This window comes from Trichosurus vulpecula, chromosome 2 (genome assembly GCF_011100635.1).
Source record: "Trichosurus vulpecula isolate mTriVul1 chromosome 2, mTriVul1.pri, whole genome shotgun sequence".
NCBI lineage: Eukaryota > Metazoa > Chordata > Mammalia > Diprotodontia > Phalangeridae > Trichosurus > Trichosurus vulpecula.
Genome location: NC_050574.1, coordinates 880852 through 903811, shown reverse-complemented (window position 1 = coordinate 903811; position 22960 = coordinate 880852). Strand labels below are relative to the sequence as shown.

The 22960-nt window shown below is 55.8% G+C and overlaps 1 protein-coding gene across 1 annotated transcript; it reads right to left on the bottom strand.

Moving 5' to 3' along the window:
- Window positions 1-1084: 1084 nt before the first annotated feature.
- Window positions 1085-22618, bottom strand: ZNF446 (zinc finger protein 446). The gene is made up of 8 exons (XM_036743202.1): window positions 22548-22618; window positions 20942-21066; window positions 18880-19329; window positions 17988-18177; window positions 17162-17253; window positions 9721-9805; window positions 2456-2575; window positions 1085-2047 (listed from the first exon to the last, which is right to left on the bottom strand). Exons 2-8 carry the CDS (start codon window positions 21026-21028, stop codon window positions 1287-1289), a joined length of 1785 nt encoding a protein of 594 aa, XP_036599097.1. The 5' UTR covers window positions 21029-21066; window positions 22548-22618; the 3' UTR covers window positions 1085-1286.
- Window positions 22619-22960: the final 342 nt, after the last annotated feature.

Genomic DNA, 22960 nt, shown 5'->3' with positions numbered 1-22960 from the left:
GGGAGGGAATGGAATGGAGGCGGCCCGGAGGAAGTGAACACCTTGGGTGCAGATGGGTATCTGTCACCGGATGATGTTTCTTAATTTAATTTTGTCTTGGTGAGTGAGAAAGCACCGGAGGAAAATCGGGCTACTGATAGTGGTATGAAAAGAAGAAAGGAAAGAAAGAAAAGAAAGGAAAAGGAAAGAAAAAAAAGTAAAGAAAAAAAGGAAGAAAAGGAAAAGAAGAAGGGGGAAAGTAAAGGGAGGGAAAGGAATGGAAAGAAAGGGGGGAAAAGAAAATAAAGAGGGGGTAAGGAAAGAAAAGAAAGGAAGGGGAAGAGGAAAGAAAAGGAAAAGAAAGCAAAGAAAAAGGGAAAGGAGAAAAGGAAAGAAAGGAAAGGAAAAAGGACATTTTTCTTTATTTCTGGAGGGGAGAGGGCAAGGCAATTGGGGTCAAGTGACTTGCCCAAGGTCACACAGCTAGTGTGTGTGTCAAGCATCTGAGGCTGGATTTGAACTCAGGTCCTCCTGACTTGTGGGCTGGTGCTCTACTCACTGCACCACCTAGCTGCCCCCAAAAGCAAGGAAAATTAAAGAAAGCAAAGAAAAAGGAAAGGAAAGGGAGAAAAGAAAAGGAAAGAGGGGAAAGAAAAGAAGCGCGGAAGCCTTCTTAAAGGCACCAGAGAAAGACAGCAGACGCACCCCACAGCCTTGAAATGAACACTAGCCTGGGCTGTGATTTCCTCTTCTTGTTTGTGTTTGTTGACATTTGACACATAAAGTGAACAGTTTGTGTGCATGGGACCTTGTGGGTGGTGTGAGTGTTCTGGGGCTGTGGGGACCACCCCACCCTCTGCTGGGCTCAGACTCTTCCCAGTCTGGCCCAGCCCCGGTGTGGAGAGCTGTGAGACTGGGCCTGCCTCCTTCCCTTCCCTCATCTTCCGGGGCCTGTCTCCACTGCAGGCTCCCTCAGCCTTCTCGGCTGGATGACATGGCTCATTTGATTAGGCCCAGGCCCAGGCCCAGTCCCTGACCTGGTCCTTACTTGGCAAGTGGGAAGCTTGGGGGTGGGAAGGGGAAGAGGAGGAAGACAAAAGAAATAAGGTATGAGTGTTCCCAGAGGCGCTAAGGGAGTTTATTACCTAGATTAGTGTCTCTGGGGGAGGGGCCTTAGGGCCCCCTCCTCCCCAAGGGCACTATGGCTAAGGAATCCTGGCAGAGCAGACCAGGAGTTCCCCTGTCCCAGGTGGCCAGGCCTGGCTCCGGGCAGTTCAGAGGAGCAGCCACCCTCATAGGCACTCTGCCTACAGAGCGTCCCTCTTGTGGGCCTTCTTGTGAATGACCAGCTGGGACTTCCAGTCAAAGCTCTCCCCACACTCCACGCATGTGTGCTGCTTCTGGCCCGCGTGGGCTTTCTTGTGAATGACCAGCTGGGACTTCCAGTTGAAGGACTTGCCACAGTCTTGGCACTGGTAGTGCTTCTCGCCCGTGTGGCTTCGGCGATGATTGCGCAGCACAGGCAGCTCCCGGAAGCCCTTCCCACACTCGCTGCAGCGATAGGGCTTCTCTCCCGGCGGCGCCCGTGGCTTGGCCCTCGGGTCCCTGGGATCTCGGGGCTCCCTCCTCTCCTCAAGCTGACTGGCAGCCGGGCCTGTGTGGGATCTCTGGTGAATGACAAACACGGACTTCCAGTCGAAGCCTTTGCCACATTCGTCACAAACGTAGGGTTTCTCTCTCGCGGCTGGGAGCGAGTTCAGGGTGCCTTGTGGAAAGTAGCCTTTGTCCCTCTCCATCCACAAGGAGGCCTGCTCGCCAGGAACCTGCTGAGTCACCCCCCCAGGGAGGAGCCCTCCTCGGGCAGCTCTGCCCGGAGGGCTGTCCCAGGCGACCGAGGGGGCCTTTCTTTTCCTTCCAGGGCTTCCTGGCTCCCTGGTGGTCCAAAGGCCTCTCCCGGACCCTAGACACGGCCCATCTCCCTGGGCTTGTTGGGGAAGCGGGTGCTGAGATGCTTGGGGCCTCGCACCATCCCTGGAAGGGCACTCCTTGTGGTTCTGGCTCTTGCTTCCTAGAGAAAGAGAAAGGCTTTAGGGACTGGCACAGGGGGGGTGGCTTGGCCCTTTGTTCCTTGGTGGCGTGTGGGGAGCGGACAGTTCTACCCCAGTTCCCAATAAAAAGGAAGTGGGAATGCAGGCATCAGAGTGGAAGCCCCAGGAATGCTGAACTGCCCCATATCCTCTGGAATATTTGGGAAACCCGGGGAGGGGGCAGAGAAGCATCCCTGCCGGGGAAGGGGAGACTGGATGGTGGGCTCCTGGAAGGAGGGCCCCCTGCTGGAGGTCCACCCAAACCTGCCCATAACTGGTCAAGCCCAGGTGTCTCCTTTCCCTTAGAGTCCGTGGGTAGGGACAGGGAGCTAGGGGCTACCCCCAAGGCAGACGGGACTGTAAAGGAGAACCCTTTCTCAGGGGCCCACCTGGCGGGCCAACGCCTCTAGGCCGTGCCTTGTCCTCTGCTGTTGCGCACAGACCAGGTCCCCACGGTTCCTCCGAGTGCTCCATCAGGGCCTTGGAGTCTGGTTTGGGGGCAGGGATTCCTGTCACAGAGAAGAAGTGGCCAACTCATTCATAGCAGTCATAGGAAGGAATCATAATTAACAATAACAGACCACTGGGGCAGTTGGATAACTGAAGCTTTGCCCTAGAGGCAGGTAGGCTCTGCCTGGACCATGGAAAGGCCAAGGGATTGGCTAGTGGGCTACCGAACAGCTGGTAAGAAAGGGCTTGGACCCAGGGCTTCCAGAGTCCAAGGCTGGGCCTCGCTGGACCAAGACGTCATGTGCTAAGGGCAACCCCTATGACCCTGAGGGCTCCCAGAGGGAAACGCTTGCCCTGCTCATGTGGCTTCCAGCTGCTTCCTGGTCCCCTCCACCCCATCGAGCACAGTACTTCTGCCTGCCCCACCCCCAAACTTCTCCAGGCTTCAGGGGGAGGGATCAGAACCCAATACAGTCTCAAGCACTTGTGCATCGGGGAGCCCTGGGTAGGTCAAAGAATAGTTTGTCCCTTAGGGAGCTCACATAGCTGTAGGGCCAAGTGGACAAGAGAGTCTGAGGCTTCCTCCCAGCCCTGGAGTCCAGTAAAGGGGCCCAAGGACAAGCTGTGCTGCCACCAGATAGATGAAAGAGCCAAGAGGACCTAGCATCTGGCCTGATCCATGCTGGAGGGGGAAGGGGAAAAGTCTTCCAGGTAAGGACAGGATGCCCAAAGGCAGGATGGTGTTCTTGTGGCTAAAGCTCAAAGGGGAGGATGAGAAAGGGCTGAAGGCATGGCACAGCCCCAGGGCAGGGTGGGAGTAGGGTAAGGGGCCCCTGGGCAGGAGGCAAGGTCAAAGAAGTGTTTCTGTGACCCCCACACCCCTCTCCCCAGGAACTTCCAGCCTGTTCAGGTCCTCAAGGCTGTGCCCAGCACCCAGACTGGGAGCCTCTTTCTGTATTCCCAATGATTAACACAGTGCCTGGCACACAGTAGGCACTTAGTAAACGTTGCTGAACTAAGAGCACTTGCTCAGAGCAAGGGCCCCTCCTACCCTGGGCACTGAGGCCTCCAGAAGCAACAGAGGCCAAACTTAAGGGAAGATCCCCCTGAGGAATTCCTGCTGGCCACTGAGCAGGCCACTCACTGAGCTCCCTGAGGGCAGGCCCTTTACCACATGTACACACACACTGCTCAGCACAGGGGAAGCTTCAAGTCAATGCTTCATTCATTTATCCATTCACAGTCACTGAGACCTGGGTCTCCCCAGTGAGCCAGCTTCTCTTGCTGCCCTCTCCAGCACTGGCTGCCCCTTCCCTCACTCTTCTAAGCTCATGGAGGCTTGAACCCTCCTTGCTCCCCATTGTCCCTTTGAAGCTCTCCCCCTTCTTCCATCACTCAGTGACCTCTCCTTTGAGGTTCATGCTGCTCACATCTACCACTCAATTATAATTTGCAGACACCCCCAGGCCACGCCCCTTCATTCCTGAATGAACTCAGTATCAGGCTCAATCTTTTTCTCCCCCCAACTCCTGCCTTCCCACCCTGGGAACTCCCACATAGACACTGGCTCTCCCTCCGACCTCTCACCTCCAACCCCTCGGCCACATCCTAGATGCTGGCATCACCCACAAACGTAGGACCTCCATGGCTACTCACCTCCATGGTCTAGAATTCCGGAATCCCCTTATCCAACCATGATCTACTGGCTTTCCCCCTCTCCCTCTGGCTCCCCTTACATACCCCTCCCCTCCCTGACCCCTCAGCCTTCCCTGCACCAGCTGCTCCCTCCTCCTCTCCCCATCTGGACCCCTTGGGGGACCAGCTCAGCACTACACTGTCCTCCTCTTGTGAATCCCTTGACCTCTCATAGCCTCCCAGGCCTCAGCCTTGGCTCACTCCACTATTCACCTCCTTCACACATACACACATGATGGTGAATGAAGGTGGAGAAAGCCAGGCTCTGACACCCCCTACTGGGCCCTCCCTGCTGCCAGGCAATCCCACGCTACCTCCTTCATCAGCTCCCTCTTCTCCTCCCCCCACTCTCAGATGAGACCCTGCCTCCTAAATGGAGGCCATTTCACCGTGAGCTGCCTCTCCTCCCCTCCCATCACTCAGGTGAACTTCTGCCCCTCTCCTCCTCCTCCCCTCCCATGATGAGGTGGAGCTGAACCCTGACCAAGACTGACCCCTCCACCTGTCCAAGTGACCCCCTTCCATGCAGTCTCCTCCCACAGATGGCCCTCCTCTATCACCCCCTCTCAGCTGAGACCCCTGCTTCTTCCTCCCCTCCCATCACTCGGGTGCCTTCTGCCCCTCTCCTCTCCCCCTCCCATGATGAGGGGGCCTGACCCCTGACCAAGGCTGACCCCTCTACCTGCTCAAGTGACCCTCTTGCATCCCATGTCCTCCAATAAATCACTCCCCACCCCTCTCATTTATCTTTAATTACTCTCCCTCTCTCCTGGCTCCTTCCCTACCAACTACAAGCCTGCCCAAGTCTCCCCAGATTCCAGGAATTTTCTCTGGCTGTCCATCCCCCAGGCCTCCTCATCACTCCCCCGATTCCTTCAAGGTCTAGCTAAGACCCTGCCTTCTGCGAGAAGCCTTTCCTGATCTCCCTTCATGCCAGTGAGCACCTTCCCTCAGTTGATTATTTCCCACTCATCTTGCCTATAGCTGGTTTGTATGTAATTGTTGTGTCCCCCTACCCTCTAATCAGGAACTCAGTACAGGGCCTGACACATAAGGAGCCTTTAACAAAGGAAGGCCATAGGCATTTCTTATGCACCTACTGTGTGCCAGGCACCATGCTAAACTCTTTGCAAATGTGATCTCATTTGATCCCCCACAATCCTGGGACATCCGCGCCGCTACCATCACTCTTTACAGATGAGGGAACTGAGACAAGAATAGGGTCAGTGTCCTGAGCGTGGTCACACAGCTAGTGAGTGCCCAAGGCCAGATCTGAACTCAGGTCTTCTTGTGTCCAGGGCACAGCGCCCTATCCCTGGGGTCGCCTAGTTACCAATAAATGTTCCATCCACTCATCCATCCTTCTGTAAGCCAGTGGCTGCCTGATCTCTGCCTCAGGCCCACCTGACCCCCATACAATAACCACAACTGACCTTTTTGGGCCTCATCACACCAGCTCAGAGTTCAGGAGTATACTATTCAACACAAATTCCAGTCCACATTTATGAAGCACTTACTATATGCTCAGTGCAGGGGAGACAAAGACAAGAGTGAAGACTCCTTTGCCCTCAAGGACCTTCTCTCTACCCAGGAAATAAGTCAAGAGGAAGTAGAGGGTACAAAGGAGGCTTAGGAAGGGAGGGGGGAGGGCATGCCAGCTGGGAGGCACAGCTTGGACAAAGGCGAGGAGGAGGGAAATGGAACAGCACCTACAGGCAACAACTGGGGAAACATGGGGATGGTTCAGAGAGTAAGTGTAGAGGGGACAGGGAATAAGTCAGACTAGAAACACAGGGGTAAGAGCCAACCACCTGGCTGAGAGGTGACAGGGAGCCAATGGTGGGTGATTTCTGGGCAGAGGAGTAAGCTTCAGACCCGGAGGCAGCTAGGTGGATGGATGGACTGGGCAGTGACCTCGATGAGAACAGGGGCCAAGGGAGGTGAAGATCAAAATCCAAAGGGCTGAGGGAGGGCAGATCTGAGGGCAACTCCAAAACTGGCCAGACGGACCAGTGACATGGTGACTGCTCCTAAGCTGACTCAGAGACAAGGGGAAGGTCCGAGATGGAACTTCAAGGGGCCCTCCCATTAGGGGATGGAGATAGGCAACACCCCAGGCCAGAGACTTTGGGGGAGCAACATCCAGTGGGGAGAGTGTGACCAGCAGGGAAGGGCCCTGTCCAGAGGACATCTGGGCCACGAGTTAAGATGGTGGTAGGGAAGGAAAAAAGAGAGAACCAAGGGTCAATGAAGCATTTAAAAATAGAATTTCAGAAAGGGACACAGCCTAGTAGGGTAATGTTTATACTACCATGTTAAATCTAATATGGATTTTTTTAAAAAACAAGTTTAATCAATTCATGGTTTCCCACTCAATCTTTTCTTCTGGTGGTGGTGTTTTCCTTTTGTGTAGGGAAATGTTGGAGTCTGTTGGTGTCTTGCTAGTCCACAACATTTTTCTAAAGGGGGCCTGCGGGTGCTAGGAATTAAGTATTCAGGTTTCCAATAAACCAGGATTTAGCCATACATTCCTTGTCTAAATTGAGAAAGGCCTGAAGGATTGGGTACATAGCAATCTTAACTTTTTCTGTACAAGTAAAACCAGGAGCCAGGAGGAGGAAGGAGCCAAGCTCGGTTCACGGGTCCCCAAGCAGTGAAAGCAGATGAAGGTGTCTCCGGGAAAGATCACCACTGCCTCACAAGCCAGCCTAAGAGCCATTGAGGAAGAGAGCCGGGAGAGCTCCTCCACCCTGTTATCCGCCCTGAAGGGGCAGGAGGGAGAGGCCCTGGAAATAAGTACACATTGGGCAGAGGAAAGGAGACACCGGAGGCTCATCAGCTCCTGGGAGCCACCTGCCCAGACAGCTTGTGTACTTTCTTCAGGAAAGCTGGGGCGATGGACACTCGACACAGTGAGGACCAGACATCACGAAAATGAAATGGACTGACCAACAAAGAAAACTTTGTGGTGAGACCAAAGTAGTTTCATAATCAGCTCTTGAGGAGGGGAGATATGACCAGTCAGTCAGTCAATTAACAAACACTAATTATTATGTGTAAGGAACTGCACTAAGGGCTGGGGAAGCAAAGAAAGATGCTTGCTGCCCTCAAGAAGTATACACTCTAATGGGGGGGGGCGGAGAGGGAAAGGTCAAAATTGACACCAGATTAGAATAAGAGACAAATAATGAAGAGGAGAGGATTCAGCACCAAGCTGACATCTTCAAAAAATGAGAAAGGGATACAGGAACAGATAAGGCCTCCACTCATAGCCACTCCCACAGAAATCCTGCCTCACGAGGCGCCTCCTTCTCCTGGGGCCATAGGAGCCTCCCATGAGATAATGGGTACCAGGGTTACTTATTCTCATCATTCTTCTGGTTAATGATGTGATGGCAGTCCAAGACCAAGGCAGCTATGGCTCAGCCGCCATGACAGCGCAGGCTGGTGACCAAGGAATGACCGAGGAACAATGGACAATGCACTGCACATGGGTTGCATTTAGGGAGGCATGGCTGAGACCCTCCCAAGATCCTTTCAATGGGGAGGCAGACTTTGCTTGGCGCTTGGGGTCAGGGACATGGAAGTCCCACCTACCTCTGCTGTGCCTTTGACCTCACCTCATCCCTAATGTTAGACACTCTCTGAGGTGGTTGAGAGCAGCACCAAGGGATCCAAAAGATGCTGGAGACAGCCTCTTCTACTCTGAGACAGCTCTCATCATGAAGGAATCTTTTCCTGGCATCTTCCCTCATTGCTGCCCCAAGTTCTGCCCTCTATGGCCATGCAGAACAATGTGATCCTACTTCCAAATGACAGCCTTGCAGAGCCTTGAAAAAAGCACTTGCCACGGTCATCGTGTCCCCCTGATCTCCTCTTCTTCCAGCCAACCTGGTGGGGATGAGTCCTTGGGACAATGCACATGACCAGGGCCAGAGTTTGCTACTATCCATCCACTGGCACAGTGCCCAAGAATTTGGGTTTCCCAACATAACCACCATGAGGAGGAGTCAGAAACCCAGACCAACCCACTGAAGGTGACCCAATTTGAGCATGGGGGCATTGAATGTCAGGAAATCTGGAGTAAAGTCACAGGGAGGAGACAGAGGATATCAGCCTTCATTTCTATCAGTCCTTCATGAGTAGGACAGATGCCAGATCAAGGCTATCTTTGAGAAAGGTGTGAGATGAAAAAAGGGTGGCAGTGGCCACAGCACCAGACATACCAGCTGACCAAAAGGGTCAGAGGATACAAGAAAGTGCTCCTCATTTGCACTGGCCCAAGGTGCTCCTCAAGCAAGGGGTCTCCCAAACCCTACATAGTAGGAGGTCTTAGTCCAAGAGAGGCAGGGCACAAGGCAGGGAAATTTCTGCCTGGCCAAGGGGTTCACTGCTGTCGTGGGAAGTGCAGATGGAAGGATCAAACCCCTACAGGCAGCGAGGTCTGCAGATGATGCTATGTCCCTCACAGCCCCTCGGAAAGATGAGAGTAACCTTGCCCACAAGCAGGGCAGAGCTGAGCAGGAGCCCGAGTTAATCTTGGATGCCACTCAACCAGCCACCCCCAAATCAGCATCTCCAAGGTGTCTTCAGTGGAGGGGTCATCCGACCCCTCCTTCTCTGAGCCCACCTCTGCCCCGCAGAGATGCAAACCCACAGATGGCCCCTGGCCAAAGGGGCTGGCAACCACCTCTAGGGGACACTGCCCCATACTGGGAGAGGAGGTCCCCACGCTGACCCATTTGAGTACTACAGACAAGAAAACTAAGAATTGGAGAAGCCAAGCAGTCACCAAGTAGCCAGCCCCTTCCTGGCTCAGCATTCAAGGCTATCCAGACATCAAATGTGTGGTTTGAAGTCTGGGAATCCTGACACCCGAGTTCAAGCCCCACCATGACTGTCACAAACTAGATAAGCTCCAACATCCCCTAGCCTCACCATGCCATGAGTTTGTGATTCTCACTGAAAATCCTGCTGCAGCCCTCCCCTCCTGGCCTGTATTGTTATTTTTGCTTAATTTGAAGACCTTTCCCAACCATTAACTGGCCCATGTGACCTGCTTAAGCCATGTGGAAGCCTAAGTCACATGAAGGAGGAGTTTGCGGTGGAGAGAGAAGACACAGGCCAGCAGCTAGGACTGTGAGTGTTTGTGGGAAGGCTTTGGGATGGAGTTGCTCCCTGTAGTGATAATGTGTATTAACTTCTTTGTTGCTATGATAGATTTGCCTTTCTGGTGTCTGAATAAATGTTTTGCTTCTGTCTTCTACGTGAAGAGTATTATATTTTGCATTTCAGAACCACGCTGGCATATTCATAGTAATAGCAGCTGCTGTGAATATTGCCTTGGTGATACATGGCCCCATCACATGGTCTGCCCAAGGTCTTTATTTCTGACTCCCCCTGCACCCCCTCGCCTGTGTCCTGCAAGTTCCAACCAATCCACTCCCACACCTCCCAGCCTCCTGATGATCCACCCACATATAGCCCAAAGAGTAAGACCAGTCCTTACCCAGGGAGACCACACTGCCATACTTCTCCAGCATGACGTCCCAGTACAGCTCCTTCTGGGAGGGGTCCAGCAGGCCCCACTCTTCCTGGGGAAACATCCCTGGATCAGAAGTTGCCTAGCACAGGGGACCTGGGGGGAGGGGGTGCAGAATGGGGCAGGAAAAAGGAACTGGACTCCCCCCAGTCCGAGTGCAGTGCCTGGAAGACAGCAGCCATGGTGACAGGGATTGGTGAATGAATTACATAAGAGATGCTGTGACTGGAAGGACTCTCTCTTGTTCTCTACCCGCACTATTTCTAAAATCCCACCACAGAAGAAAGGTTTGTTTCAAGATGCTCGATTTCAAGAGCTTCTCAGTCAAATGAATGTCCACCTTGGAGGGGCAATATAGCACACTGGAACTGGCTGAGCTGAGAAAACAGGGAAGGAGCAATACAGAGGGAAAGGATCATGGGACACTCACTCTAGAGCCGGAAGAGACCTCAGAGGCCATGGGCTCCAAGCCCCTGCTGTTAAAATGCAAGAGACTGAAGCCTAGGGAAGTGAGGTGACCTTCCCAAGGTGACATACGTAATAACATCAAAGATGGGATTCACTCACATTCTTTTGTTCCCATGCCAAGTCACATTTGGCCAACCATTTGCTCACTCACATATTCATTCAACAGGTACTTATTAAATACCAACTATGTGCCAGGCATGGGGCTAAGCTCTGCAGATACAAATAACTGCTCCTTCTCCATTTCTTTTGCTGACTTATCACTGACATCACCCTCCTAACTGTGGATGTCTGGCAAGGGTGTCCTGGGTCCTCTTCTCCGCTCGCACTAGGACATTTTATCAGCTCCCATGGGTTCAGTTATCATCATCATCCTGACAATTCCCAGAGCACACACATAGACATTTCTGCTGAAGACACTGCCATCCCAAATTTAGCCATGTCCTAGATGCCTCTCTGTCTTCCCATATATCTAATCAGTTGCCAAATCTTGCCATTCTGCTCCCATATCTCTGTCATCCAGCCCCTTCTCTCCACTCCCACAGAGACCACCTTGGTCCACGCCCTCATCACCTCTCGCCTAGACTACTGCAGCAGCTTCCTCATTGGTCTCCTTGTCTCCTTCCCACTGCTGCCAAAGCGATTTTCCTTAAATTCAGACCTAATTCTGTGACTCCCCTTCTCAACCAAGGCCAATAGCTCCGTGTTTAGCTTTTAAAGCCCCATACAACCCAGCTCTAACTTATCTTTCCAGCTTCATTGGACACTGCACCCCCTCTTCCACCAAGATCCTGGCAAAAGTGGTCTTCCTAGTGTTCTTTGCCCATAAATTCTACTTACCAGTCAACCAATAAACAAGCATTTCTCACCTGCCTATTTTGTACTAGGAACTGCGAACAAAGAATGAAACAACTCTTACTCAGAAGGAGCTCCCATTCTAATCCACACAAGTAGAGACAGCATAAACATAAATGAATAAATGTAAACACAAGGTGGTTTAGTGATAGGCAGTGTTTGAGGGCCAGAGGATGAGGTAGAGGGCATTCCAAGTACAGGGAACAGTCAGTGCCAAGACACAAAGATGAGATGGAGAGTGAAGCAAGATGAGGCAACAGATTATAGGGAGGTGTGTGGGGTTAGCAAGCTGGAGGACTGGGAGGCTGGGAAGTCCGGAAGACATGAGGGTTTAAGGGATAAGATCATGGTGTCCATTTTGGACCAGCTGAGAATTGGAAATGTCTCCAGGGCTTCTAGCTGGAAATGTCCAACAGGCAATGGGTGATGCAGGACTGATGCTCAGGAGAAAGACTGGGGTTGGACGTGTAGCTCAGGGGGATCAGCCCATGGGAGCAGAACAGTGTTGGCCTCTATCCTTTCTTATCTTTACATCAATGATGGAGTGGTCTCCCTCCCTAAAGTTCCCATTACTCTCCAGAGGCCCTCCCCCTCACTTGCCATCCTCCTCCTCCCCCAACCCAAGAGAACATCCCTGCCTCCATTGGTGGCCAACCCCCATCTGGTTTTCTTCATGGGCATCTGATTTTCTACCAGACAAAAACACAGAACCTTAACCTTTATCTGGATACAGGAAGAACCCTTCCAGTCAGGAGTCCTGATCCAACCGGCCTCCATGGTATTTCTGAAGCCAAACATGCCCAGTTGTGCTCAAATCGATGTCGCCACACAGATACCTGAACCTGGGGCCTTATGGTTGGTGCCAGCTCCCACCCCTCAAACCCTCCTCCTCCTCAGCTAGGCCTGCTTCTCCCAGGAGCTGCTGGGTTCTCTCCCCTCTCCATCATTAGGAGGCCTACCTACATATTCAAAACCCACGCCCTCTCTTTTTAGGTAACTGGGCACTTCCCAAATCCACCTCCCTCCTGATCACTTTCCAAAGGAAAACCTTTAATGAACCTACCCCCGGGCCTTCTAGATTTTCCTTCCGGGGCCAACAACTTTGGCAGCCCTTTGGAGACCCCTCCTTGAGTTTCCATCAGTCACTCCAAGCAACGCCCCCAGCTGGAAGGGAGCAGCGATCTCTCTGTGGCAGATGTCGAGGTGGCCGAGAGCACTGGCCCGATGGCCCCTGCAGCCTCAGACTGGTCCTCCTCCTCCTGCCTCCAGGACTCCTGTCTTTTCCAAGGATCATGATCCATTTTTTATAGGTGCTCCACAATGCTGGCCACTGCCAAGGCCCTCATGAGTCAAGCTTCATGCTTTCCCAAGAGGACAGCCCTTTCCTTCCTCTGCTCTCACGAACCAGGCATGCTGACCTCACACACAGGACATGAAATGAACACAAGGCTCACTGCTGTCCTGGCCCATGCCTGCCTGGCATCCTACGGAGCCCGCTCAGCCCCTTCCTGCACAGCTTGCTGCCTCCGCTGGGGTGGCCCCTGGAGGCTCCCTCCCATTGCCTTTTCTTTTCCTGCAGTAATCCAGTCACCTTTGGGGGCATCAATGGTTGCTGCCATGTTCGGCAGGCCCGATGTGGAGGATCTGGTTCGTTTGTGAACATATCCTGGCCACACGGGCACAGCTCCAAGAGCACACAGAAGACTGAGGGGACATAGCTTGAGGAGTACACACAAGAAAGATGGAGCAGGTAGTAGAAAGCACTGCGCTTGGAAGTAGGAGAGACCCGGATTTGAATCCTGCCCCCCATCTGGGGAGCCTGCAAACTTGTTTGATGTGAAGAGAACCTTCCTGGTACAGCTGTCCCACCAGACCAGCTCCTGTGACAGTGACACTCCAGCTCTTCACTCTCTCCTGAGCTCTAGTCTGCTGGACCTCTGGACAATGGGTCCTGGACAGAGCTCCTGGCACAGTCATATCCTAAACAAGATGCCTCCTACGACAGACAGATCCCAGACAGATGTCTTCCAGGGCAGATGGATCCTGGGACAGATGGATCCTAGACAGAGAGATCTTGGACAGATGGCTTCCAGGACAGACAGATCCCAGACAGATGGATCTCAGGACAGATGAATCCTAGGACAGATAGATCCTGGGACAGACAGATCCTGGGACAGATGGATCCTGGGGCAGACAGATCTTGGGACACAGACCTCCTGGACAGATGGATCCCAGACAGAGAAATGCTGGACAGATTCCTTCCAATCCCAGACAGACAGATCCTGGGATAGACAGATCCCAGACAGGCAAATCCTGGGACAGATGGATCCTGGGTCAGACAGATCCCAGGACAGATGCAGACATCTCCCACTTAATTCAATACTCTCCAACATATGTAGAATGCGGATCCCTACAACTCAGAATTTGAGAAGCTACAAGAAAACTGAGGCTCCATGAATTGAAAGGACTTAGCCAGCATCTCTCAGTTCTCTCGGCCTCTGAGACAAGATCTGAACCCATGTCTCCCCGGCCCATAACAATGGACTCATCACACCACGCTGACTGTCCCATCTCCAAATCTGAACTCACAAAACACACCTGCTCCCTCCCCTCCTCTCCCAGGCTCAGCCAGGGCCTCCCCCAGCAGGGACCCGCAGCACCCATGGGGGCCGCCCCCCACCATTCCCAGTGACCTCCAGGGAGGGTGAGGTCAGGAGGCCCCAGCCTTGAGCCGCAATGGTCTGTCCCTGACCCTGTCCTTGCCCCTGTCTCTGTCACTAACCCCGACCTTGTCCCTATCCCTGACCCATCCTTGTCCCCGTCTCTGTCTCTGCTACTGTCCACAGCACCAAAAGAGGCAGTGACTTGCCCAGGGTCACACAGCCAGAAAAAATGACCATCATGACATAGGCAGGGCTCAGCCCAGGTCTTCCTGGACTCAAAGCCAGCTTTCCGTCCATTAGGTCCCACAGGCTATAGGCTTCACATAGCAAGATGACAAGAAAGAGGAAAACGCCTTCCTCCGTTCCTCTCTGGCATGTCCTCAATGACTCAGGAGCCCTGCTCCAAATGTAAGGAGCTGCATCTTGAGTCTTTGCCACCTTCTTGGCCTTCCTGGACCCCTCCCACACTCATCCTGGTGTCTCTGGCTTCTCCCCATCCCTCCACCAATCAGTGACCTCTCCTCTCCTGAGGTCAGAGTCCACAGATCCTGGACTCTCCCTCCGTGAGCTCAGTGCCAGCTCCTGCCCTCCCACCCAGGAACTCCCACATAGACACTGACTCTCCCTCAGACACCCAAACCTCTCACCTCTACCCCCCTCGGCCACACCCTAGATCTTGGCATCACCCACAAACGTAGGACCTCCATGGCTACTCACCTCCATGGTCTAGAATTCTGGAATCCCCTTATCTGACCATGATCTATTGGCTTTCCCCCTCTCCCTCTGGCTCCCCTTACATACCCCTCCCCTCCCTGACCCCTCAGCCTTCCCTGCACCAACCGCCCCCTCCTCTTCTCCCTATCTGGAACCCTTGGGGAACCAGCTCAGCACTACACTGTCTTCTCATGAATCCCCTGACCTCTAATATCCCCCCAGGCCTCAGCCTTGGCTCACTCAACCATTCACTTCCTTCACACATACACACATGATGGTGAATGAAGGTGGAGAAAGCCAGGCTCTGACACCCCCTACTGGGCCCTCCCTGCCGCCAGGCAATCCCACGCTACCTCCTTCATCAGCTCCCTCTTCTCCCCCCACTCTCAGATGAGACCCTGCCTCCTAAATGGAGGCCATTTCACCGTGAGCTGCCTCTCCTCCCCTCTTTCTCCCCTCCCATAACTCAGGTACCTTCTGCCCCTCTCCTCCTTCTCCCCTCCTATGATGAGGCAGGGCTGAACCCTGACCAAGACTGATCCCTCCACCTGCCCAAGTGACTCCCTTCCATGCAGTCTCCTCCCACAGATGGCCCTCCTCTATCACCCCCACTCTCAGCTGAGACCCCTGCTTCTTCCTCCCCTCCCATCATTCGGGTGCTTCTGCCCACCTCCCATGATGAGGCGGGACTGACCCCTGACCAAAGCTGACCCCTCCACCTGCCCATGAGACCCCTTCCATTCTGTCTCATCCAAAAGATGCCCCCCCACCATCCCCCTCTTATTTACCTTTAATCTCTCCCTCTCTCCCAGCCTACAAACAGGCCTGTGTCTCCTCCATCCTGTAAAAACCCTCTCTCAACCCTTCCATCCTCGCTGACTCTCTTCCCACATTTTGTCTGCCCTTTGTAGCTAAACTCCCCCAAAAGGCCTCAGTACCTCCACTTTCTCCTCTCACTCTTCCTAACCCCTTACAGTTTGATTTCTGACCTCATCATTCCACCCAAAGTGACCAGTGGTCTCGCAGTGGCTGAATCCAATGGTCTCTTCTCAGGCCTGTCTCCTGGATGTCTCTGCACCCTTGGACACTGTTGGTCACTCTTTCCTCTAGATTTTCAGGACACCCTCTCTGATCCCTCCATCTCTTTGGCTGGCTGCTCCTCCAGGTCACTCCTTCTAGCCTTGGGTGTCCCTCAAGGCTGTCCTGGGCCTCCTTCTCTTCTCCCTCCATACTACTTCACTTGGGGATCTTATCCTTTCCCATGGATTAAATGATCATCTCTATGCTGAAGATTCTCAATTCTACCTTTCACTGCCCCAAACTCTGCTGATCTCCAATCTCCCATCTCCAGTGGCCTTTCCGACTGAACTGGATGTCCAATGTAGATTTTAAACTCAGAGGGTCCAGATCTGAACTCATTGTCTTTCCCCTGTCACTGGAGAGGGCACCACCATCCACCTCATCTCTCAGGCTCCCAACCCCAGTCGTACCCCCTAGATCCAATATGGTGCCAAGGCCTGTCCATTTCATCCCCTTGCAGCACCTCTGGTCCATTTCACCCCCTGCAGCACCTCTGGTCCATTTCACCCCCCTTGCAGCACCTCTGGTCCATTTCACCTCCGCAGCACCTCTGGTCCATTTCACCCCCTTGCAGTACCTCTGGTCCATTTCACCCCCTGCAGCACCTCTGGTCCATTTCACCCCCTTGCAGCACCTCTGGTCCATTTCACCTCCGCAGCATCTCTCCAACACACCAGCCACCTCTCCTCTGACCCTGCCCCCACCCTGGAGGGAGCCTCATCACTCTTCACCTGGTCTATGGCAACAGTTGCTGGGGGGCCTGCCTGCCTTGGGTCTCCCCGCTCCAATCCATCCTCCACTCAGCCACAAAAGTAATGTTTCTAAAACACAAGTCTGGCCATGTCACCCCCTACTCAGTAATCTCCCCACTGCCTCCAGGAGCAAATAAAATATGCTTCGTTTGACATTCAAAGCCTTTTATCACCCATCCCCTCCCCCTTCCCAGTCTTCTCAGTCCTCCCTCCCCCAGGTGCTCCTGGCTGTTCCAAAAACAAGACCCTCCATTTCCGGACTCTGGGCATTTCCTCTGGCCGTCCCAGAGCCTGACATGCTCCCCTTCCTTCCACTCCAACTACTGACCTCTGGCTTCTTTAAAGTCCCACCTCAAACTGCTCCCCTCACTGGCCCATTGTGGGCTCCTGAAGATGCACAGGCAGGTCAGGTTCTCAGACATTCCCCTCCCCAGCAAACTAAAGCACTGGATTGGCCAGTGTCCCCCAGCTCAGAAATGGCCACGAGGTGGCTCTGAGGGAGTCCATCAGCCAAGGTCTGGGAGCAATGGGCGACTCTCAAAGGCATCTGGGGGCAGGGGGGGAGCAGCACAGAATCCCAAGGTCCCAGATGTGCATCACCATCTCCTTACAGCACCTCCCAAAGGCAGAGAAAGGGCCTGGTTTCCTTGGGCCTGCTGCCTGATGTCTTTAGGTCTCAGGGCCCCCCAAAGGCCTCAGTTACCAAGGGGAGGCAGGAGCAATGGGGCAACAGAGGGTAATTTGGAGTCAAGATTGGGGGAGCGGAGCAGGGAGAGAGGAGGGGAGGGGAAGACAATTGAGAGAGAGAAGAGGGGCAGAGGAGGGCTGTGCCCAGGACCCTACCCACCAACAAGGCCAGCCTCCCCTGGCAGAGCTCACCTGGCATCCTGAAGGCAGGAAGGAGGCTGACGTCTCTGGATGGTGGCTGTTTCCCTCCTGAGGGTGAGGAGGGATCTGGGGAGTGGGTGAAGCTAGGGAGGAGACAGGGCAGGTTCAGGTCCACAGCCTGAGGCCTCCCCACTCTGCACTGCCCTGGGCATACCTCCACAGACTCAGCTGGCAGGCAGGGCCTCTGGGCCAGGGCACAGCAGACAGGGCCCAGCCCAACTTGTCCACCATCTCCCAAGGGCTCAGGCCAGGAAGAAGAGAACCACACCTGGAATCCAATGACTCTTCCTCCTGCTGCCTCCAAGCTGCCCCAAAAAGCCCGTGAAAAGGGTGCGAGCCCCCCATCTTGACCCCTGCCTCAGTGGCCCTGGGTGCTCCTCCCACCTTCTCTCTCTCTCTGTCTCCTCCTCTCTCCTCTATCCTCTATCTCCTCTATCTCTCTTCTATCTCTGTCACCTCTTCTCTCCTCTCTCTCAGTTCTTTGTCTTTCTGTCTCTTTCCTCTCTCTCTCTCTCCTCTCTCTGTCTCTATCTCTGTGTCTCTGTTCTGCATCTCTGTCTCTGTCTCTCTCCCTCTCTCTGTCTCTATCGCTGTCTCTCTCTCCATCTCTCTCCTGCCTCTACCTCTATCTCTTCCTCCCTGTCTCTATTTCTGTCTCTCTCCTTCCCTCGCCCCCCACCCCCAGGCCTTCCCCTCCAAGGGCCCACTTCCTCCTCTGGGTCCCCCAAGGGCAGCCACCTGGTCCCTCCTTTGCCCCGCCCACTATGCCCCTTCCATTCCCTGTACTGGGCACCACCATGGCCACTCCGTCACGCACTTGTTTCATGAGGCCCAGCAGGCTCCTCTTTGACGTCTTGGCCTGCCTCCTCTTGGGCGTCCAGCTGAGGCCTTGGAGGTGGCTCCTCCTCCTTTGAGCCTTTGCTCTGAAGGCCTTTGGCTGCTGGCTGGACGCTGGGGGACTCCATCTTTGCAGAAAGTCCTTCCTGTCTCAGGATGCGACCCATGATCTGAAGAAAATGGGTGAGACTCAGTGGGCCCCTCCCCTTGAGGCAGAGCTTCCCTGGCCCTAAAGGGGTGAGTGGGTTGACAGGCTAGGAGGTCCCAGGATCTGAGGTCGGCCCCTGCAGAGCCCAGGAAGAGCTGTGGCCCTGCCAAAGGGGATGGCATGGGAGGAGGCGAGACCTGGCCTGAGTCTGCTGGGGCAAGGAATCCTCAAAAGAGAGACAGGGCAGTGCCCAGCCTAGATTCTGGGCACCAAGAGTGGAGGACCCCCTGCCCCCCACCCTCACCTGGCTTCACCTGCAGTCCTGCCCCTCATCCTGTCCTCCCCTGCCCCCCCCAGCCTCACCCTCAGCCTCACCTGCCCCCTAGGCTCACCCCCAGCCTCCCCTGCTCCCCCAGCTCACCCCCAGCCTCACCCGCCCCCCAGCCTCAGATTCTGCCTCACCTGTCACCCCAGCCTCATCCATTCTCCCAGCTTCACCCCCAGCCTCAGATTCTGCCTCACCTGCCCCCCAGCCTCCCCTGCCCTCTCCAGCCTCCCCCCCTGCCTCCCCTGCTCCCCCCAGCCTCCCCTGCCCCCTCAGCCTCACCCACCCCCCAGGCTCACCCCCCAGCCTCCCCTGCTCTCTCCAGCCTCCCCTGCCCTCTCTGCCTCACCCACCCCCCTCAGTTTCACCCCCAGTCTCACCCACCCCCATCAGCCTCACCCACTGCATCAGCCTCACTGGGTTCCTCTGTAGACCTTCTACCAGGGCCACCACTTCTTCAGCACTCTGTGGCCCCTGCATCCGCACCCAGGTCTGGATTTCCATGGGAAGGATGTTCAGGAATTGCTCCAAGACCAGAAGCTCCATGATGCGCTCTTTGGGGCTGACCTCCGGCCGGAGCCAAAGGACACAGAGCTCCCGGAGCCGGGTCAGGGCCTCCCGGGGCCCAGCTGCCTCCTGATAGCGGAACCTCCGGAATCGCTGGCGAGAAGCCTCAGGGCTGTTGGAGCCCTGGCCCCAGGCGGCCTCCTCATCATGCTGGAGGCCCAGGGAACCCAGGGTGGCTGGCATCGTCAGGCTGTCACTGGGCTCTGCTCTGTGGGGACCCCTGAACTTGGGGCCCCCAGCCTCTCTCTCCCGTGGGGTCTGGTGCAGCTCCTCCCAAGGATGCTGAAGGGGGGAATATCAAGACAACAGAGAAGTGGAGGAGGGGCCCAGCCCAGCCTCAGCTCTGGCACCCCTGCTGTCTGCACACTCAGTCTATCCTCCCGACCTTCTCCTATTCCCCTGTGGAATCCCCTTTACTTTTAGGGGCACCCTCCTCAGTCCTCAGGGAGCCCTCACCCTGCATTCAGTTATCAGAGAATATCATGCGCTAAGGGACCGCCTGAGAGCCAGGGCCAGAGGGGCCTCACAGGGAGGAAGCCCCCAATGGCGCCAGGGCCTTCCTGCTCTCTGCAGGGAGCTCAGGGTCCAAGGGAGGCAGGAGGAGATGGTGAGTGTGCCAAGCGCAAGGAGCCAGGCCACAGCAGGGAATGGTGCCATGCATCCCTGCCCAGAAAAGTGAGGAAAAATGCACCCGAGGGCTGGGGGCAGAAGCACAGCCCCTGGGTGGCTGGGTGCAGGGTGGCCTGCAGAGGGGGGGGGGGTCACGATGGGAACAGAAAGGGAAGAAGTGACTGAGGTAGGGAGTGGAGAGGGCCGTGGCACCCTCCAAAAAACAGGAGATGACAAGCTGTGCCTCCGGACAGACAGCGATGGAGGGGACATTGGGCACAGAGCCCTGAGGGACATGCCTGCCATGGATGAAAAGTGGGGGAATCAAGAGAGGAAGAAGTGTCCAGGGATGTTGAGGGGGCTGAGAAAAGGCCAGCAAGTGAGGGGGGAGGCCAACTGGGGAGGTGCCAGCAACAGGCATAGATGGTTCTTTCTAGGGCACAGCGAGGGTAGTAAGCATGGGGGACCTGCGCACGTTGGTAGGCAGCAGATGAGGGAAGGGTGAAAGGAACCTGGAGGACATGAGAGGACCCAGGATGGAAGGCACCAGCCCCTGGCAAGGAGCGCTCCGGAGGGGGATTCAGGCCACCAGGAACCCAGGGCCAGCTCCGGGCAGAAGGCAAGGCAGAGAGGAGAGGGCTGCCCTGGGAAAGCCAAAGGGAGGGGTGTTCTGTCCAAGGTCCTAGAGAAGCAAGCTGCACAGGGGAAGATGAGACCAAAAGGATGGCCTTCCCTGGGCACCCTAAATGCACCCCTGCCCCACAGTGAGAGGAGTTTTGAACCCCCGAACAAAACTGGGAAGGGTTCTGAGATGGGCAAGGCCCAAAGGCATGAGAACGTGGGGCCTCTCCTGGGGTCCTGCCCCCTCCTGCTGAGGTCCCCACCCCTTCCTCCTGGGGTCCTTGTCCCCTCCTCCTGGGGTCCTCATCCCCTCCTGCTAGGGTCCTTATCCCCTCCTCCTGGGGTCCTCATCCCCTCCTCCTGGGGTCCTGTCCCCTTCTGCCAGGGTCCCCACCCCTTAGGCTTTCCGTCCAGTCACACGAGGTCCAACCAAATGAGGACCGCGGGACACACAGCCCGGGCACTGGGTAACCCCCAACCACATGCCAAGCACTGGGCCAAGCGCTTACGAATGGCTCTCTGGAGAGGGCGTTTCTACACAGATACCCCCCAAGCTTCCATGCCCTTCCTCGCACCTCCTTAGCCCACCCCCACCCCCAGTCACCACCCAAATGGAAGATGGAGGGGAGCCAAAGGCCACCACTTGAGGGGGGGTGGCACTCACCGAGCTCTTCTGGGCATACACGCTCTCACTCCGCTCCCTGGGGGCAGGAGCCCGTGGGGAGCCTCTGGGGGGGGCTCCCAGAGACATGGAGTCTACCAGAAGCAGCTGTCTGTGGCCTCAGTCTCCTATGTCAAACAGAGGCAGTGCTGTGGTGAGGACCCCGGGCCCAGGGAGGGAGGGGAGAATCCCCCAGGCCTGCCTGAACCCCACCTTCTAGCCCCCAGAGTCCTAGTAGTCTTCAAGGGCAGGGGCTCCCCAGGGGGTGGTTAGGACCCCCACAACCTGGACACTGATAGGTAACGATGATGGGCAAGGGCCAAAGAAGTCGGGGCAGTCAGGCTGGCCGAGGGAAGGCTTGGGGTCTCCAGAAATGGGCAGAGGCCAGCTAGGGCCGGATGCCCCAGCAGGAGGGGCAGGTGCTCTCCACCAGCTCCAAAAGGCCTGGAAGTGGCCTGAGGACAGGACCTGAGTCCAGCTTCTCGGTGCAATAATAGCCTATTCCTGGACCCCAAACCAGACTTGGAGCTTCAGGGGCTCTCCACCACCAGTTCAACTGGGGGCCATGGGAGGGGGGTCAGGCTTCCCCTTCTCGGCCCATTTTACAGATGGGGAAACTGTGGCTTAGAGAAACGCTCACTTCTCATCTTCATGTCCTCTGCAGGACGGCACCGTGGGGCCTAGCACAGGGGTCTGCTGACCCCAAATCTGAAATCCACAAAGGGACCGGGCAGACGGACAGAGGCCTGAGCAGACCAGGCAGGGAGTGGGGCTGGGGGTGGGGAGAGCAGGACCAGGCCCAGCCTCTCCTCAGTTGCTCCCCATGTGCTCCAGGGGCAAGGCAGGGTTCTTGGGCTCAGGACTTCTCCCCCTTCCCTCCTCCCATGCCTCAGTTTCCTCTTCTTTTCACATTCCCTAAAGCCTGTGTCCAGGGCAGGGACAGGGCGGGGTTCCAGGCCTCAGTTTCCCCTTCTGTCAGACACCTTGCAGCTTCTGTCCACGTGTGCTCCAGGGACACAGCAGGAGCTCCCAGTTTCCGGCCCCTCCCATCTAGTCTTCTTCATCCTCCTCCTCCTCCTCCCCCTTCCGCACTCATCTCTCACCCCGCCCTCCTGTGCCTCAGTTTCCCCCTCTGTGATGTCAGCATATGCTCTCAGGGGTCTAGACTCTCCTGTGTCTCCTACAGAGTCCCTGGCCCGGCCCCACCCCACCCCCATCGACTCTTCCTCCTCCTCCCCCCGCCCATTCCTGTCCTCACCTCCCTCTGCACCAGCACCTAGCCTACACTTCCCGAAAGGCGAACGAGGCTGCGCGCGCAACCTCCTCCTCCCGCGCCTGCGCAGACTGAGACACCGCCATTCCCATGGAGGCCCACAAACTACGTTTCCCAGAAAGTACCGCGCTGCAAAATCTCCTCCCCCCCCCCTCTCTTGCGCAGCCGCTGTTTGCCCTAGGCCGCGGAGGAAGCGTCCGCCTGCCGTCGGCCCCTCGAGAACGGGACCGAGGGTATGGGCCATAAGGGCACCAGCTGGACCGGAGAGCAGCTTCCCGCTTACCCCAGATGCCCCCCGGGGACCCAAGAGACCGCAACTCTCACGTCCACACTCACCAGATGCCTCCGGCCTTGATGGAGCGAGCTCCCACTGCGCACGCGCACACGCGGAACGGCGGAGAGTCTCTCTCGGCCGAGGAGTAGGCGGGACACAGTCAGTCTATCAGCCAATTAGAGCCCGAGCTCCTCCTCCTACGGCAGCCTAGGCCCGGGCTGGCTCCATGGAAACCGTCAGCGCGTCCGCCCCGCCCATGGTGTCGCCTTGACTACAGCACGAGCGTTCCTCGAAGGCGCCTTCTGGGAAATGGTGTATCGGTGAAACGGGGACTGGATACCTCGGCCCGCGCTCCTGGCCTGCGTCCTGCTCCCTAGGGTCGCTTCCCTTCGGGCGGATGGCCCGCAAACCTTACCTTCCGTCTTGGAGCCTTAGTTTGTTTAGCCGTGCAATGGGGCCGATCGGTCTGATGTCC